This window comes from Xiphophorus couchianus, chromosome 9 (assembly GCF_001444195.1).
Source record: "Xiphophorus couchianus chromosome 9, X_couchianus-1.0, whole genome shotgun sequence".
Classification (NCBI taxonomy): Eukaryota; Metazoa; Chordata; class Actinopteri; order Cyprinodontiformes; family Poeciliidae; genus Xiphophorus; species Xiphophorus couchianus.
The window spans coordinates 27,564,565-27,583,394 of record NC_040236.1 but is presented as its reverse complement, the minus strand read 5'-3'; the positions used below and the strand labels follow the sequence as shown (position 1 = coordinate 27,583,394).

The 18,830-nt window shown below is 35.9% G+C and overlaps 1 protein-coding gene across 1 annotated transcript in view; it reads left to right on the top strand.

Annotated features, from left to right (window-relative positions):
* Positions 1-18,830, top strand: part of rabgap1l (RAB GTPase activating protein 1-like) — a 118,189-nt gene that overhangs the window by 2,680 nt on the left and 96,679 nt on the right. Inside the window, exons 2-10 of the mRNA XM_028026876.1 lie at positions 3,438-3,669; positions 3,952-4,099; positions 10,014-10,218; positions 11,794-11,968; positions 12,836-12,993; positions 13,568-13,678; positions 17,000-17,066; positions 17,351-17,453; positions 18,309-18,475. Coding sequence (XP_027882677.1) covers positions 3,532-3,669; positions 3,952-4,099; positions 10,014-10,218; positions 11,794-11,968; positions 12,836-12,993; positions 13,568-13,678; positions 17,000-17,066; positions 17,351-17,453; positions 18,309-18,475 — 1,272 coding nt within the window. The 5' untranslated portion in view covers positions 3,438-3,531. The remainder of the gene's footprint in view (positions 1-3,437; positions 3,670-3,951; positions 4,100-10,013; positions 10,219-11,793; positions 11,969-12,835; positions 12,994-13,567; positions 13,679-16,999; positions 17,067-17,350; positions 17,454-18,308; positions 18,476-18,830) is intronic.

Below are 18,830 nucleotides of genomic sequence, written 5' to 3'. Positions count from 1 at the left end.
CAATTTATTTATTTATTTGAAAGGGGGATGTTGAAGTTCACAGGAGGCCACCGAAATGATTAAGCAAGAGAAGTTACTGTTATCTATCTGTACAAAATGCTGGCTGCATTATTTACAGCTGGAGAGGCCATGTGCAATGCATCACCTTTCAGTAGTTTGGCAAAAGCATAGATTTCCCTTATCTCTCATTCTTCAAGTGAACTGTAAGTGCACTTAACTACATAATACATCATATAGCATGTGGGGAAGTCCAGCAAGAACCAGACAAACAAACCTTGGTGGAAAACATTGACTCAGTGACAATTAATGTTTATTATTATTTCAGTTTACAGCTCAGCTTTGCTTTATGTGTTGTGCCATTGTCAAACACACGGCCTCTTCACACGGCCTGTATAAAACACACAGTTTCATACAGGCTGTGGCTGGTAACATGTTAACAAGCCAGCCAGTCCTGAACTGGAGACAGGCCAGTAATGACAGGGTGCAAGTTTGCTCCTCTTTTGTGACCACAAGGGATGAGACTGTTTGTGTCATTTTGGAGTAGAATCATTTAATATTAACATGTCTGCAAAGTCTGGTGAGCTGTTGATGTTATATGCATGCAAAGCAAAATATGTATTTTTTTATTATGTAATTTTCTTTGTAAAAGTTGATTATATGCACATTTCATTCTGAAGGACGGGGTGTTTTACTACAACTGTGTGACTCAAGTTGTTTGTGTAGCACAATGGGATGTGGTTTATGTGCACAGTCACCGGATTATTTAAATGAATAGTGTAGTACATGGAGCCTGTTTAACACACGTATTGATGAGACCTTTAGCAGACTGAAGGGGAAGGAAATGTTTACCATGTCAGAATAAATACATGGAAATAAACATCAATAGCACATACACAACATTCAGGACATTCAGGAAAGGATAATCAAATCATTTAATCAAATGGATCTCTTATCTGCACTGTAAGGCAGGAACTTCTAAAAGTTAATGGGCAGATTGTTCTTGTCTTTTTCCCCCCTTTTTTTTGCAAGTGTAATGGATTATGTGTGATGTGAGCACATGACTTATTTTGCCTCCTGCATTTTAGCCTCTGCAGATGGCTGGAGGATAATTTGCCTAGTCTTAACTGTATGAATGCCTTCTGTGTGCATCTAATCATGGCGCTATCTGTGACTGAATGGCTCCTTCCTGCATTTCCTCTCGTCAGTTTGTATTTGTATGTCTGAAACCTAAAGTTCCAGATTATCTTTTAACGATAGATTCCTGCAAAAGCACCAGTGAGTTTAGTTTTGAATTACACTCACTCACTTTTGTGTTGTACTGTCAGAAGTTTTACAAATTTTTAATTGTTTTTCTTTAAACTAGAGATGCACCAATTTCCAAATCCTCTGATTTTCAACAATTGTTTTTTCTAAGACAAAGATAAAATGGAAATATGTCGCAGGTTCTTTGATAGAGGAGGTTTTGAATTCACGAGGAAATGAATGAACCATAAGCTTGTCCCTATTTTTTTGCATGTCTTCATAAGTCTTTAACTTAGTTCTGATTTTAATAAACTAAGAAAATTGCATCAAACATGTTATTTGCGGAGGTGTTTATGGATATAGGATGAGAGGAGTTCACATTTTTGATGCATTTTATAAATAGGTAAGAAAATTCAGATTTTTCACCAATGAGAGCCGATCAAAGTGTAACTGGTTATGATCTGTGTCAGATTATAATCAGATCACACTGACAGGTATTGTTGTCAGACAGCATTATTGTTGTAGAAAGTTAGAATGCCTTTACCACAAAGTGTAAGTCACAGTTGTGATTGGTTACAGATATGATTATCTTTATGTTTCTGGTTTAAAATACTGTAGTATGCTTGATGTTGCTTGCACCTATGTTATTACAGTCGTTTAGATCCACACTTTGTTTTCTCATTTGGTTGTTGTTAATATGAAATGCCCAACCTAACCTGCTGCTTGTATTTTTCTGGCTTGTTGTTTTTTTGCCAGAGCAATACATGCATGTTTTTTTCCCAATAAAATAGTCAGGCCATTCAAATTGTAAGAAGTGATTATTATTTTCTTGACTGTTGCTATTCTGATGCTGGAATTTTATTTGAAATATGTTTCAAATATGTTGACACCACTTATGGAAATGTAACCTTTTAATTTCACATTCCAGCAGCCATTCATTAACTACTGTTCCATAAAGGCGTGATTGTGGCTCAGCCAGCCGTTTTTTTAAATGTGTACAGGACGTAACAAAGATACTTAGGCCCTGTCAATACTTGTTTTGTAATGTGTGTTAACAGAGGTACCACAAATTAATGTCAATTAATGTTTAAAATAAACTAAGATGCTTTTTAGGTTACCGTTTTTAGGAAAGCTGCTGTTAATGTTATTTTTGTACAAACCCACTTAATTTTGTATGTATTTATGTTTGAAAAATGATTTATTGTTTGCAAGAGTTCAAATTAAAGTCTTAGTTAAATATGCTATGTAATTGTAATAAAAAATTGTAAAAAATTGTAAAAAAACAAAACTAATTTCCATAAATTAATTCAAAGTGAAACTTATCCAGTACATTGATTACACACAAAGCAACATATTTTCAAACTAATTTTATTAGCCTTACAGCTAATCCCAATAGTTCATTGAAAAATGAAAATATGACATTTGTAGATCTAAAACGGAATCTACAATAATACGCAATTCATATAATTCACGCTTAATAATTTTATAATTTTACGCTTAAATTACTGAAATAAAGAAACTTCATGATATTAAAATTTTTGAGATGCACCTATATTGACAATATCTTACAGAGTTTTTTTAAAAATTATTTTTACTTTAATTTAAAAAACACTTATTTTTAACAAAACAGTAACGACAATAAAAATAATTCTCTTAAGTAGCATTTTGGTAAACCTTAAAAGTTCTGTACAAAGTTTAATTTAACATAAAGTGCCGGATGAACACTCAGTTATACATAAATAACAAGTTTAAAAATATAACCATCATAAAATGTTATTAATGGAAACTCAATGATTGTATTAATCGGTAGCTGGGCTTTCAGAGACTGTTGCTGCAGTTAAATCTTATGAATTATGCAACTGAATATGTTGTTGTATAGCAAGTGGGTTCTTCCATCCTAACGGGTATCATTAACTCAGATGTTGCTTAAAACTTGTCTTGTTTGTTTAAGCAATGAAATGAAAACAGCAAGAATGTGACCCATATTTGTTGATTTCATTTGCTGAACTGTTTCATTGGGCTTCATAATGAACTTTTAAGGGTTGGACACTATTGCAAATGTAACTACATGATTGTTTGGGAGGCAACAATACCATGAGTTTAATAGGATATACAGTCTGAAAGAGCCTCACTGCTCTTTGTATTCACATGTGAGTGCTACATTTCTAATCTAATTCCTTTTGTTTTTCATGCAGGCTGCCGTCCAACACAGCTGGGCTGACAGGAGGGAAGGGGAGAACATTAACCTTGGTCTCCCTTAGATCCTGATCCTGAGTGAACCTGCTAGCCATGGATGACAGCTCCTCACTGGGCAAAGTCAGCAGCTCAACAGAGTCCGTGGCCACCGTCACCAGTGAAGAGTTTGTCCTAGTGCAGTCCAGTTTGGCCAGTTCACCGCAGGGCTCTGAGGGCAGACCAAGACTCAAGGTCAGAAATGAGCACCATATGATCACTGAATTAATTTAAATTAATTGTCCCCATAATCTACAAAGTTAGTCACACCTGAGATATTTTGAGTAAATTTGAAGTTGCAAAATATAAAACAAAACTCTTTCTTTGAATATTTTACAAGATTAAGTGATCTTCTGCACCAAATATACAGTCCCTAAACTGGGCTGAATACATTTGTGCATGAATTTTATGTGATTCTGTGCAGTCATAAGCTAAAAATAGCCTGCTCCTGTAATATTTTGTCTTACCCACCCCCAGATGTCCTGGAATGGAAGTGATCAGCTGGAAAAGGCTATGGAAGAGGTGTTGGATGACGATGATGAGGTGAAGGTAGAAAAGAGCTGTGTGGAACAGATGGAGAAGGAAAAGAAACTAGAGAGCCAAGTATCAGAGACCCAACCTGCAGGTAAACACCCTGGAACCAATAGGTTTGAATAAGGTTAACATTTATTCCTGTCACAAAAACAAATTTTGCTGGACAATAATTTGTCCCAGTAATTACTGCAATAAACAATAATAATGTTTTGAGACTTTTTTCAAGTAATATATTGAGAGTGGCATAATTTTCCTCTCTCAAAGATTAATACACTTTAATTTTGTAAAGAACATTTGGCACTGGAACTGTAAGATATTGTAACTATACAAGATAAAACAAAACAATAAATAAAACAGAATTATAAACCACACACAACTGAAACTGTACATAAAATTGATTTTGACATTTCTGTTAACAAGACTTCCATCAGAATGGAAATTATCAAACTTATTTTAATTTGTCATGCAATTAATTAATTGCTTACTGCAATGAGCTTGTTAGCATGCTCATGATCTCTTAGCTGGTACTTTTTAATTAATCAAATTTATAAACTTTATGACTTGAAAATTATAAAAGCTTGTGGTTGGATACTCCTGGTCTACTGCGCATGCAGTTAAGTAATGTCTATCAGCAGGTTGTTTTAGTTGTTTTGGTTTATGAGAAATTGATGTGGTGTATTATTATTAGATAAATTAAGATATATTTAAATTCATTGGTTAAGTACAATAAGTGGCTTGTTTACAGGTATAAAAACAGAAAAGATTTGGGTGAAACAGCAACACTTGGGTACAAAACGGGGCCTTTATTTGCCAGAGCCGTACCCCTCCCATGGTTTTCTTTGCTATTGGATCAACACAGTCAGCACTTGAACTCTGGCTGCTTTGCATGTAAACATAGTTGACTGAGGTTACTCAATAAACAACCCTTGTACAGCAAAACAGAGCTTTCAGGCTGCAGGACCTATACACATTCATGAACTACTTTTCAGTATTACCTGTACAGACTTAAATAATGAACAAAGTTATTCTGTTTAAGTTTGTCTAATTTTGGCAGTTCTACCAACAACCATGTATGAAAACAACAACGTGGCTTGTAAAGTTCTGTATGATGGAGTAATAGGGTTCTGTTCCATGGGGTGACCTTAACGAACAACCCAGTCCTATTTTGGTCACTTGTGCTCAAACGCAACCTGTTCAGGTGCACAAATCAAGTTCAACAAGGTTCTAAATCATTTACAGGCAAGACAACCTGAGCTACAGCTGAATGTGAGGATAAGTCCGTGTTGTTGTCCAACAGGAAAATCATGATTTCTAGCACTGGCTTTCTGCTCTTCTATTATATCACTTGACTTCATAAGCCAGCATTTTTACAACAGTGAAAAACCACAGAAATTTAACTGAAACTGTGTAGTGGTAATAAAATCTTGTGCACACACAAGATTTTAATATTGTAGCCTGTTCTGAATTATTTTCATTGAGATGGGCTGGTTATCAGTGGCGGTTCTAGACCAACTTCAGCAGGGTGGAGCCAGTGTTGTTTTTAATAGGGGCACAGAAGAAAGGCATGAAACAAAATACAGGGCAATATTTCATTGTTGAATATATTAACTGAGCCACTTGTGACTTTGAAGCTGCAGATAAAAAGTCTGATACTATCTCAATATGGCTCAAGCTAAAAGTCCAACACTTTTATTTTTATTTAATTGTTGAAGTAAAACTGTGAAGGTAAATAATGAAATTGGTCTGAGGGACCAATTTAAGAAATTCATTTAGTATTATCCCTTCATTACCTCAGGCATAGCAAGAGGAAAGACCGGTTCTGCAGGGACACTGGCTCCTGTTGCTCCCCGTCTAGAACTCTGGCATTTTGTTACAAAAATGCCAGAGGAAATGCAGGAATGACTGGATTAATGCAATGCTGTTCCCTTTCCATCTGTTGTTGTGAACTGCCAGTCGGGTGACTAAAGGCGTCTGCATTTATCTCATGCTTACAGAAAAGACAAAACCGGCCGCTTGGAAATAGTTCCAGTCGTAAAAAAGCACAGACAATCCTGTTGGGGAATCTATAACAATTTCATGAGTTGTTTCCAGCTCCTAACACCAGGCCAGCTTTTTACCCCACAACCCGTCTATATCTATGTAGGGATGTACAACTAACCTTTATTATTTTTATCTCTCTTTATTAAAACAGATTAGCTGTTTTTTGTTGCGAGTTGGAGCTCCTTATTATTAATTCACATCATTTAAATTAATTGAAAGCACAGCTGAGTATATAATTCAGTTAGGAGAAATATAAGAAATAACACAAAAATCATAAGAGAGAATTGTGGAACTCCACAAGTCTTGTTCATCCTGGGGTTCAGTTTCCAAATGCCTGGAAGTGCTGCGCTAATTTGTTCAAACTTTTTATATACAAGTTAAGACTTGTATATAAAATAGGGGAATGTCCACCCAGTACACTATTAAGAAAGGGGTTTCTGTGATGTGGGTTTTTGGTGCTTAATGTGTGGACAATCCCAGGGAAAAACAACACATTTTCTGAAAATGCTAACTGATGCTGGTAACAGGGTGTCATTTGCCACAGGGTAAATTAATTCTGTACTAATGTAGGCCTAAAAGCCATTGCTCCAAAGGTAATATAAAAATGTAGATATTTTTACAGATTATTTGTCTCATATTGTACTGTCACAACATTGTGATAATTTTAACCGATATTTTAAAAAAAAAAAAAACACATTTTTTTAACTAAAGATACATACTGCAGCTTGAAGGAAAAAGGGGCAAGTTTGCAACCTTGAGAAAACCATCCCAGTTGTGAAGTATGAAGATGGCAGCATCATACTGTATGGATGATTTGCTGCAGGATGGAGTGCTACACAAACATAAATAGATGGTTTTATGAGTAAAGAACACTATTTGGAAATATTAAAGCAACATCTTAAGACATCAGCCAGGAAGTTAAAGCTCTTGCACAAATTGGCCTTCCAAGTGGCACAGCATCAACAAAGACAATCAGCTGGAGTGTTCATCACAAAGCCTTGATTTCAGACACAGACCATTTGGTATGTTGAGCATCTTAGTCCACAAACTAGACTCAGTTACACCAATTCGGTCAAGAGGAATGGACCAAAATTCAAACAATTGTGAGAAACTTGTGGAAGGATAGCAAGAACATTTGGAAAATTATTCAACCAAATAATGTGAAATGTCTGTTAACTTCTGAATTTAAAAAGGGTACAAAAAGTTGAATAAACAAATCCTCTTCATAGGAACTTGATGATATTCGGCTAAACAAACTGTTATTGTACTATATTGTGCTGTATTTATTTTAGTTGTTTTTAAATGTTGTTATATTGCATACTGCAGTAGATATGAGTACCGAGAGTTTCATTGACCAAGACTAACTCCTAGCCTCAGGAAGGAATGAAAAGCTAGCAATGTTTTAAAAATACAGTTACAATTTCAAGCAGTTTAAAATAAAAGCATTTATAGATCAGTGGATACATTTTTGCTGTAAATCTTTATTTCCCAGCATTGAAAGATGTTTTTACTCTGTTTTTATACTGTGAGAATTTTAGGGTGACCCTTGAGTGATTCTGATGCTCTGTGCTTTAACTCCTCTGTGTCCCTGACTGATTTGTTTGGATTGTTTCAGTCTTTTTTCCCCCACTTTAACTGCTTTTAATGATCCTTCATTATGTTTGCAATAACATAAAAAGCAGATGCGATTCTTCACATCAGAGGAGAGGAAGTCCAGCATAAAGAATTTATTTTATTTTTGGATGAGTTCAGGTGAAATGAAACGGAGAGTGATGAAATGTGTCACACAGGAAATAAGCACTATGACTGTCTTTAAGCAAATGGTTAGCAATGTTCACAAGAAGGAAGCGTTTTGCTCCCAAAAAGGCAAAAAGAAAAGGTATGTTGGGACATTTTTAAATGCAAATACAGTTATTCAGCTTTTATTTTCAGTTCAATTTGGTGAAGACATCTTTACTAGCAAAACTAATCAGTTATTTTTTAAATCTTATAGACAACATCAAATGTAGCACTAGTGACATGTAATGCTACTGTGAGGTTTCACTTTGAAGATGAATTCACCTTTGCTTTCACTTGAGGTGTTCGATGTTCATGTGTGGCAAATGCCCACGGCAGCACTGTCTTGGGGGCAAGCTGACTCCTTTTTTTTCTTTTTGTTTAAATATTGTTTAATATTTAACAATATTAAAAAATGTTTTATATTTTTCTCTATTACCTCTGCACTGGAATGGGAGGATTCATTTAGCTGTACAGGTAAATATGTCTGTACAGCAGCTTTGTAAGGTTGCTGTCTGGTTAGCATTATTAAAGCTCTTGTTTGACATCTTTTCATGATTTGGGGACAACATTTAATCATCTCTTGCCAAAAACTTTAACTACCTAGTGCAGTCGAGGCTAAACTGGGTAAGATGGTTCATTTGAACTACAGTTTGAGATTTATGAAACCTGTATTATGTTCCTGAAAAAAATCCCCAATTATTTTAAGCATTAGGTCTAGGGCTGTAACAAAATCTCTCTACAAGATCTTGTAATGTTAAAACATTACAATATTTCTTGTTGAAGTGACTGCTAGTCAGTTGCAGTAAGCCTGACTTCACGTGATAAAATTCTAACATAATATGCTCCAAATATTTAGTTTAGTAGCATTTTGGCTTTGAAGTAGGAGTGATAAATGGCGACAGAGTGATAAACGAGGATAAACAATATGTAAACACTATAGTTCAGATGCTGAAGGAGGCAGAAAGCATCTCTAAAACAACCAATGGCTGGAGGACAAAATTGGAAAATGTTGTAACCGCAGACCATGCATAGTTGAAGCACTGTTCTAAGGTCTGAAAAGATAAAAAGGCTGAAGAAGACTTTGGTTTGCTAAGTTTGTGGACAAACCAAAGAAAATGAAGCATAAAGGCCTATTTTGACATAAATTAGGTCTTTAAAGTATAATGAAAGTCTCATCCTGTCTTGCTCTTGTGAATTTAGGGCTAGAATATGATATGGCTGAAAAACATATCATGATATAAGCGTGTCATGAATAGCTTATATAAATAATTATTGATTCGTTTTTTGTTTTAAATATCTGGAATACTTCCAAACAGGTAACGTGACACAAGTTCACTCTCGTGGTTATTTTCTCCCTCCACTCCCTGCTATTCGTTTTATTTTTAAGGAGTGGTTGCACTGTGGTAAAACATTAAACTGCTGCTGTGCAAGTTACTCAAACAGGTTGCTGCTAGGCAACCACAAGTTACTTAACAGGTTGTTGCTAGATTACCAAAGAATGAGTGAGTTAGTTGATGTAATCAAACTTGGTTAGCTGGCAGTGAGATCAGCTAAAGCCTTTCATTTGCCGACATTCCCCAGAATGCTGTGTGGTTCTGGATTGGAGTTCAATGAAATTATTGAGTATTCTATCAGACGTATTACCTATTGATATCAATCATGTGTTTACAGAGATATCTATTGTTATTGATATATTGTCCAGCCCTATGTGATATTAATGAGTTTTAGGTATCACTACTCCCCTAATTAAGACCGTGTTAAATTGTTAAGGAAGTATTGGTCACCATTTAAACAAAAGCTGGCAGTGTCGTCAGTATGATTTTGCAGTTGTGCTGGACAGCTGCAGAGTGACTGAGGGGGAAACTGTTATCATGCCATAAAAGCGAGCATGTGAGCGGTGGAAGTTCAGCTGCTGATTTCATTGTTCTGCTTCCTGTTTGTGGGTGTGAAAGTTTCAGACCGGAAGATATTTCAGAGAAGACCCTCGAACTTCCTCTGTCATTCTAACGCATCTTTCTTCCATCCTCTTCTTGGTGCTGTGAATGCAGCTTTTGCTCTTTCTGTCGCTGTCTGTTTAGGTACAAGAGTGTTTCCTGTTCACATGACATGGAAAGAAAACTTCACCTTAAGTTTTCAACAAGTGGCCAAAACTGTTAAGAGAAAAACCTCTGTCTGTCTGTACACAGAAACATGTCCGGCACCATCCAGTCCCAGTGTCATAGAGGAGGACAGCGTCCAGTTCAACAAGCTATCGTATCTGGGTTGCACGTGGGTCAAAGCTCCTCGCAACGAGGCAGAGGCGCAGAGTGCCATGGCGACCCTGCGAGCGGAGAGTGCCATCCCGATTCCCATCACACTGCATGTTCCCTGTGGTCCAGATGGTTCTGTCAGGTCAGATAAAGGAGTCTGATTGTAAGAAATACTGAGACACTAGAAAATTGCATGGACAGAATATTAGTATGTGCTTTGCAAAGATATTCACATCCCTTGAACTTTATATTCACTAAGTCCCAGTGTGTTTCGCTGGGACTTATTGTGATAGACTAACAAGGGATGAAAGTGAGAAATTGGTTTCAACATTTTTTACTCATAAGTCTTAAAAGTGTGATGTTCATGTGTGTTTACTTCCATTTTCTTTTCTCCGATATGCCTTAGTAAAATACAGTCCACCAAACATCACCTAATTAAAGTTTGGTAGTAAGTAGTGGACAAATTGTGACAAGTTGTGCCGTCCACACTTTTTTCTTTAAACAAAAGTTTTCAAGAATTTGACTTGTTATAGGAAGCCAAATGAAATGCCTTCTGTGGTCCCATAAAGGCGACACTGTATAGTTGATAGAGGATTCCCTAGACAGATGAAACTAGAGTTGAACCTTTTGGGCCAAAAATAAAATGCTACATGTGGTGGAAAATAACCCTGAATGCACCACAGCTATTAGTAAAAGTGCGGATGGAAAGATCAGGCTGTCAGGATGTTTTCCTTCTGCAGAGACAGGAAAGCTGGTCAGAGTGGATGTGAAGATAGATGACGCTGAATATAGGAGGAAAACCTGGTAGAGGGTCTAAAAGGCTGAAGTCATCGACCCTGAACAGGCAGCCAGAGTTACAATATTATGGTTTAGATTAATTTGTATGATGTTTGAGTAAAGTAAAGTACAAACAGAACTATTTTTGTTTTTTGACAAAACCTAAATTGATGTTCACAGATGCTCCAATCTGACTGAACTTGAGCTATTTTGAAAAGAACTGGCAAAAGAATGAAAAAATAAAATTAACAGAAGTTGTTGTAATGTGAAAAACTATAAAAAAGTTCAAAAGGTTATGAATACGTTTTGCAAGCACTTGTGTCCGACGTTTTTTGGAAAAACTACTTTTTGCAAAGCATAGTGTATGAATTTGTGTTTGGCTTTGATTCAAAGTTGGATCACAAAATATTTCACCTGAAAAATTGTCTCAACTTTGATGGGAAGCTCGGAACTGAAGGCTTAAGGTGTAACTGTCTTATGGATACGTATACACATGGACAAAATGACATTTTTAAAATACAAATCATAAGATAATGATAAGGACTTCTGAGCCTGACTGTCAAATCTAACTTATCTTCTTTACTTAAATCAGTTATCACAAGTTTTCAAATCTCCAAGGTCTTTTGAAAATGACCTTGGAGGTTATTTTCCAAGAATGAAAAAAATATGCTACAGATCATGAAGTAAAATCAGATGACAGAAACTCTTTTAGCCACGTTCATTCATTTACTAAAAAGGGAACATGGAATTTAAAATGTACTCTAAAGGAAATTAGACTGTTGACTAAAATAAGAATAAAACAGCCAAACAAATAATGCACTGATTATTTATAGCTGAAGGCCTTACTAATTAATTCAGTTATAAATCAAAAATGGAAATAATCAGCTTCATGTACAGTAACAGAAATATTGTGTAATTTTTGTCCTTTCCATCTTCTCAGAATCGTAGACCAGGCCTCAGGAACAGAGATCGCCTCCTTCCCCATCTACAAAGTGTTGTTCTGCGCCCGTGGGAGGGAGGGCTCTGTGGAAAGCGACTGTTTCTCCTTCACTGAGAGTTACCGAAGCTCAGAGGATTTCCAGATTCACGTTTTCTCTTGCCACATCAAAGAGGCCGTGAGTTAAACTTGTTTAGACAATAAACACTAAACAAAATCTCAGCTAGTTTCTCAGGCTCCATTAGTTCAATTCTTCAACATTTTAGATCCAAAATACTTTTTAAAAATTAGTATTTTCCCTTCCAGCATCAGAAGCTGTTAATCCTGTCAATAACTTGGTCTTTGTTGCCGTTACAGAAATGCAATGGAATCACAACAGAAATACAGAACTGTACAAAATAGTTGATTTGCATTTAGTTAAATAAAGCCGCCTGTACTTGTTAGTCCAGTTCCTGTCTGGACTAACAAGTACAGGCAGTATATAGCATGCTTCAGTCTACGTGTTTCTTTCTAATTGTACAACAGAATGTTACTACTCCATTTTAGTTCTGTGAAACAATGAAAATGTTTGTAACTACTTTTTTTGTAGTTACAAAACATGTACGGCACTTGTAGTACTTCTGATTATCTTGGGATCTCCTGCAAGTCAAAAATATTTAGAGTTCACAACAATGTTGGAAAAGTGTTACTTGACTCTGTTTACTTTCTTAACTTAATTTGAAAAACTTAAAAATATACAAACAAATTATCTTGCAGCTCAAAGTCCAGCTGGTCTCAAAAAGGAAGACGGGTGAAGACCAGCAGTTACCTTAAATAACGTGGAGCACTCATAGACGACTAGTAAAAACTTCCCAAGTGTTTAAAAAATATTTAGTTGTACCAGCTATTGTTGGCCAGTTGGGGGCACTATTGTCTTTTTTTTCTCCCCCCAATTTGTTTCTTTGTTTTCCGTTTTTATTTTTTCCTCCCGTTTACTTGTAAGGTATTAATTTTGTAACATCTTTTTCAATTCTCTATTTTCTCTCTTTCTTGTCTTTCCATTCAGGTCTGCCGCATTCTTTACAGTTTCTCCACAGCCTTTCGGCGCTCTTCACAACGAGCAGACATCAGGGACACCGCGCTTTCTGGCCCGCCTGATGGTGATCTCTACACCTTCACTGTCTCACTAGAGATCAGAGAAGATGATGGCAAAGGCAACTACAAGTACTTGGTCCAAACACCCAGACACACACAAATGCAAATCAAATGCACAAACACAGTTTCTGTTTTGTCTTTTTACTAACAGGACTCTGGACAGAAAATATTATCTTTGCAGTTGAAAATTTTGACTCTGCTAGGCTAATGATTGAAAACATGGTCGGCCAATTTTTTCATGTCAGTTGGCAACGATAGATAACTTTTGACATCTTAAGTAAAATGTAAATAAAAAGGTAACAGTTACAAAGCAACAGAGAATGAACTGAGTTTTAAAAAAGCTATATTGAAGTACCCTTGGTAATGTTAATATCAGGTATTTGTGTATGCTGCAGTATAAAGAGACGCACAACTGATTTGTCATTGTCTTACTTTAGATGGTTAGGATTACCAAAATTGTAAATATATATGTAAAAAAAATAGTTATTTTATTGTTTTGGCAAATGGAAAAATAATGTAGTAATTCAAATGAAATCAGGAAAGATTTTGTCTGATTTGATGGCAGACATTTGAGGAGATAAAAATGTCATATATTGTATGTAAATATCTGGTCTTCATAACTCATATTTTTTCTTGTTCCCAGCCCAGTGCCAAAGGACAGGGATAAGTTTTACTTCAAGCTGCGACAGGGTGTCCAGAAGAAGGTGCTGGTTACTGTTCAACAAATGTGCAACAAGGAGCTGGGCATCGAAAGGTTAGCATTAAAATGGTTTTCAGTATAAAACAAACTCAGAAGTATAACATAATGAACCAGGCACAGAACATGAAACTATCACAATGTAGTGTTGCAGTTGAACCCATAATACAGGCATAATTGAATACAGGAGATATAATAAAGAGACTTTACATAAAATAACAAACTTACAATACAGCAATAATCAGGACAAGGAAGAGGCAAGATGGTAACTTTCTTAGCAAATGAGAAAGTTAAATACTGAGGAGCCTGATTATTTGCTAAAGAATAGGTGGTTGATTGGGAACAGGGTGCAGCTGTGAGGAAAGACCGGGCAGGCTGGCGGAAGGAAGAAAACTAAGGAACATGAAAGGAGCTGAAGAGGAAATAAACAATGATCAAGTCAATACACTGATCTAAGGAAAATCTAAGAAACTGAATACAAAGAAAGGAGCTGATATGAGATAAAGGTTGGATATAAACAAACAACAAGGAGTAAATCATGGACTGAACAACCAAATTGCCATAACCCCCTCAGCAGACAAGAGCCACCCTGATCCTCGTGAATCTGAGGTCTGAAAGTCAGTCAGAGTCTTCCTTACCGGAGAGTAGACTGTCCAAGGAACTCTGAGAAGAATTATTCCTCGATTGCTGAAGCACATGTTCCCGTCCTCTTCCTTAAAAACTCTGTTCAATTCATTTATATAGCGCCAATACACAACAAATGTAATTCAAGGCACTTTACAAAAAAAAAGTAATTTAAATTCAGTCACATACATTCCAATTGATCTGAGTTACACACAAAGCTCTTACTATTCAAATTAGTTTAAAAAGTTTTCTAAGGACTTAATTGGGACCACCACCCTACCACTCAGCAGGTTCTTCCTTGGTCCTCTATGGAACATTAAAGAGGCCAACAATACTCAAACCCTCCAGCATATCAGGAAAAATCTATTCCACCCCTGTCGCCCTGAAATTGGGTGCTTTTTAGATATCTCAGCAACTGCTGGCATGGTGATGGACTTGCCTTAAAGACCCAAGTGTCATAATATAGCTTATGGAATAAACAATTCAATAAATAAATAATCCCATTTTCATAAACAAGTCAGAAATATCTTGAGGCTAGCTTGACCACAAGTCTGCACGTTTAGGAACTGACTCTGTTTTTAAAAACTGGGTATTTAAATCGTTGTACTGAAAGGCTGACATAGTTCTACTTTTCTACATACCATTATAGAACCTTTCCTGTCTTATACTTTAACTCATTTACTCTTTCTGTACAACGGAGCATTAACCCAGTTAATGGTGCACAAAACATTTATGGACTTATCTTTTATGTGATGGTATTTTGGTAATGATTGGTTTTATCAACATAAAGGATTTCAACATGTGTCTCTGTTCCACATCTAAAATAAACAAGAAGGATAGAATATTCTGGGCTTAAAAGCTGTTTAATGCTTGCTCCTCATGAACTCCGTAAACAACAGTGCAGACTATGTTTTAAAGTCACATTCAAATTTCTGCGGCCCACTTTTTAAATGTTTATATGCTTGAGTAACACTGGAAAAACTAGATAATTTCCCCTTTTTCATCTTCACACCTCTGGAGCTATGAGATTGAGACAGAAATCTGCCCTCTCTTTTTTTTTTTTCTTATTCAGACATTGAAACCTCTATGTTCTTCAAAGAGATTATTCTCATGTCTATTTACATTGATTGTGACCCTTAATTTATTTATATTTATATTATTTGTTCCTTAGGAATACAGTTTAGTTTTTCATAATATGTTGTGGCAGTCAAATGGTGTTAGACTTGTTCTCAGATTTCATCAGGAAGTCCGACCACCTCTGTGACAGCAGTTTAGTTTCCCTGGCTGGAAACAACAAATGGATATTAACAGAGTTCCACGGAGTAAAGACTTCAACAGTGACTTCAGAGAAGCAATTACTGTTGTTATTGGAGACCATTTAGGACGGTTGCTGCCTGTCTTCCCAGGAATAGACACTCTGGGGAAATTCACCCCACAGTCAGACCATGCAAAAACCTCTGCAAGTTTGTTATAATGTTAAACGCAGCGTATCGCATCACACCGATGGCTGTTTTCATTGGGTCGACCAGGACACCAAAATACTCCACAACCAAACATGAAGCCATCTGTCTGAAACTGGGTCATGCAAGCAGGAAAGTAATGTTGGGATAAAATTCCTCTAAGACAGCTAAAGATTCTTCAGCTAACTACAGAGGTATGAGGGTGTACCTAAATTTTCACACATACCTTTTTAATTTTGTCTTTGCCTGTTTTTATTTTATCTAGATTGATGTGATTGGATGATTTGTGTCTCTTATTCTAAACTTGAGGCCACATTAGAACTTTGCAAATTTCAGATTATTCATGTCCAGATATGTAAAACTCTGAAATTGTAATTGCAACAGGGTGTACTTTGTGCTTTGAGTGTACAAATGTTGCTTCAGTGATTAACTAGACTGTAAATGCATCCTTATGCAGTTTGGGTCAGAAACTGGAAAAATCTTTGCAACCTAAAGATGAGAGGACTTTACCTTATTGAGAGATAATTTGAAGGAACTTGGGCCAAAAAATCTCTCCCTACTCACATGATAATATAAGTGGAGAAAGGACCTAATGAAATCTCTCTTTTAAGTGAGATTTTGTAGCTCATTAAAGATAAACGAGACATGGAAAAGAGGCTACGCACAGTAGTGAGAACTTCATTTGCATTTGCTTGGACTTGTAATCTTTACTGCCCATCTTATTTAAACACCCATGTATTACAAGTTCAGAAAGCGTGTTTATTATTCCATAAAGTCCTGCAATTCTTTTAAGGAAATTGTTTTGTTTATGACAATTGCTATTAAATAAATCCCATTGGTTGTTATTAAAATGTTTCATTAAATTCTTTACATTTGTATTGAAACATCTGCTATCTTAGAGTTTAAACATTTAAGAAATTAGCTTTTTTTTTTGCTGTACATATCACCCAACTCTAAGCTTCTATAGGAGCAAGATTAAAAACTATAACAACATAGACCTCTTAGCCTATTTTCTATCTGTTCTCGTTATTAAGACATTAAAACTAATTTACTAGTTTAAAGTATCCAATGGTAATTAGGCATAAATACAATCAGACGGTAAAGTACAAGCTAAGACGTTTGTCTGAGATGTCTTCGGAATAGATACTGTATCTGAGTGTGGATTCACATCTTTTTTTTCTCTCCATTTTCTTTTCTCTCTCAGCTAACTTGATTGATGAAGGCAGGCTGTAGCTCTGCCTTGGAATTAGTGGGTATTGATTTGTTGGTTGTGCCTCCTTTGTCTTCTGTTAAGGTGTTTTGGGATGCTGCTGAGTCCCGGGCAGAAAGTCTGCAACAGTGACATGCATCTTCTTGACATGGTATGTGTGACTTCATTTGACTCATTTTATTACTGGCCTTAAAGGGTTTAATTCTAACTGAAATCAATGCATGTGACTATTACTGTGAAACACCTTGTTAAAATGTATTGATTGATCAAATAAACCATCTGTTATGCTGATTGTGAGACTGAATTAGTTTATAGAAACATGAAAACTGACCAGTAAAAATCTGGTGTTATTGCATGATTAATAAGATGGTAGATAAAAACATAATTATTGCTGGGGATAAATAAATAAATTTTATTACTCGACTCCTTTTGTAGGAATCAATGGGGAAGAGCTCAGATGGAAAAGCCTACATTATCACAGGAACATGGAATCCCAACATGGCCGCCTTCCAGCCTCTGAATGAAGACACACCTAAAGGTTTGTCTTCAAAAAAGGTTTTCTGGTTGGTTTAATAGTTTAACAGCCCATCTAGCCTTTTGCCAACAGGTTATTGGAGCCATGCTCTTATCCAGCAAGGGGTGTGGTGTCCATACAGGATACAGTTTCTTAACTCAGCATTTGTATTTTAGTTGGAACCAGCAATATTAAATCCAGTTTGGGTAACCTTTATTGATTAAAAGCAAAGTTTAGCTAACCTTCAACTAGATACATACTGAAACCCTGACACCTCTATTTATTTGCTTGTATATTATTATTATTGGAAGTATGTACTATTATTACTTTAGTTTTTATTTTCCCTATGTCTATTGCTGTTATTTTCATTGTAACTGTTAAGGAAGTAGTTAATGAATATTAGTTTTTCTTAATGAGGTTAATGTTTATCTGAGGGAAATGTATTTCTCTTTGCTTTTTCCGTCATCAGTACTCTCCAGATGACGTGCCAGTGTTGGAATTAAACAACATGTACACCTATTGTATGTCAAATTTCTGAAAGGAAGGATTGTATTAATAAAATGCTAATAAGATGTAAAATGTGTACTGGGACAAGGATGGATCTGCGTATATGTCTGTGTAAGACATATACATAAATAAATAAAAAGTTTAAAAAAAAACATTTGACACTAAAAACTTTATTTGGGAGTTTAAATGTGAAACATTTTTTATCTAGGAGGTACAGATGCTTTAACAGGTTTTTATTTCTCTATTATAGTGTACACCTAATTTATAATTTCAGCTTTGTCCAAATAAACAAATAAACAGATTTTAGTGACTGAATTTAGTAAGAAATCAAACACAGACGTTAACTTTATTTTTGTTCGTTTCCATCTCTAGATAAGCAGGTCTACATGACGGTGGCCGTGGACCTGGTGGTGACCGAAGTGGTGGAACCTGTTCGCTTCCTGTTGGAAACTCTCGTCAGGGTCTATCCGTCAAACGAACGCTTTTGGTACTTCAGCCGAAAGACCTTCAGCGAAACGTTCTGCCTCAAACTGCGGCAGGTTGGTTTGCTGCAACTATTAATATCTGCTCCCCTTACATGTTGAGCCTTTATATATTCTTTTATTCTGATTAAATATGTTGGCTGATGAACCTACGCGACATGTGGGTGTGTATGATTCACTGACTGTGAAATGCTTTGTGCCCCGGCATCAGTCAGTGGAAAAAAGAAGCTCAATAACAAAGTGTTGAGGCATAAAGACATTTTGTTCTTGACTTGGTTGCTTTTTATTTTTTTTATTTTCTTGTTTTATACATTTGAACAAAGACAAAATATACTTATAGGTTTGCTTTTCATCAATGTCTTTTATTATTTTTTTAGTACTGGCACATCGAAGCTGTGTTAATATCTGCAGG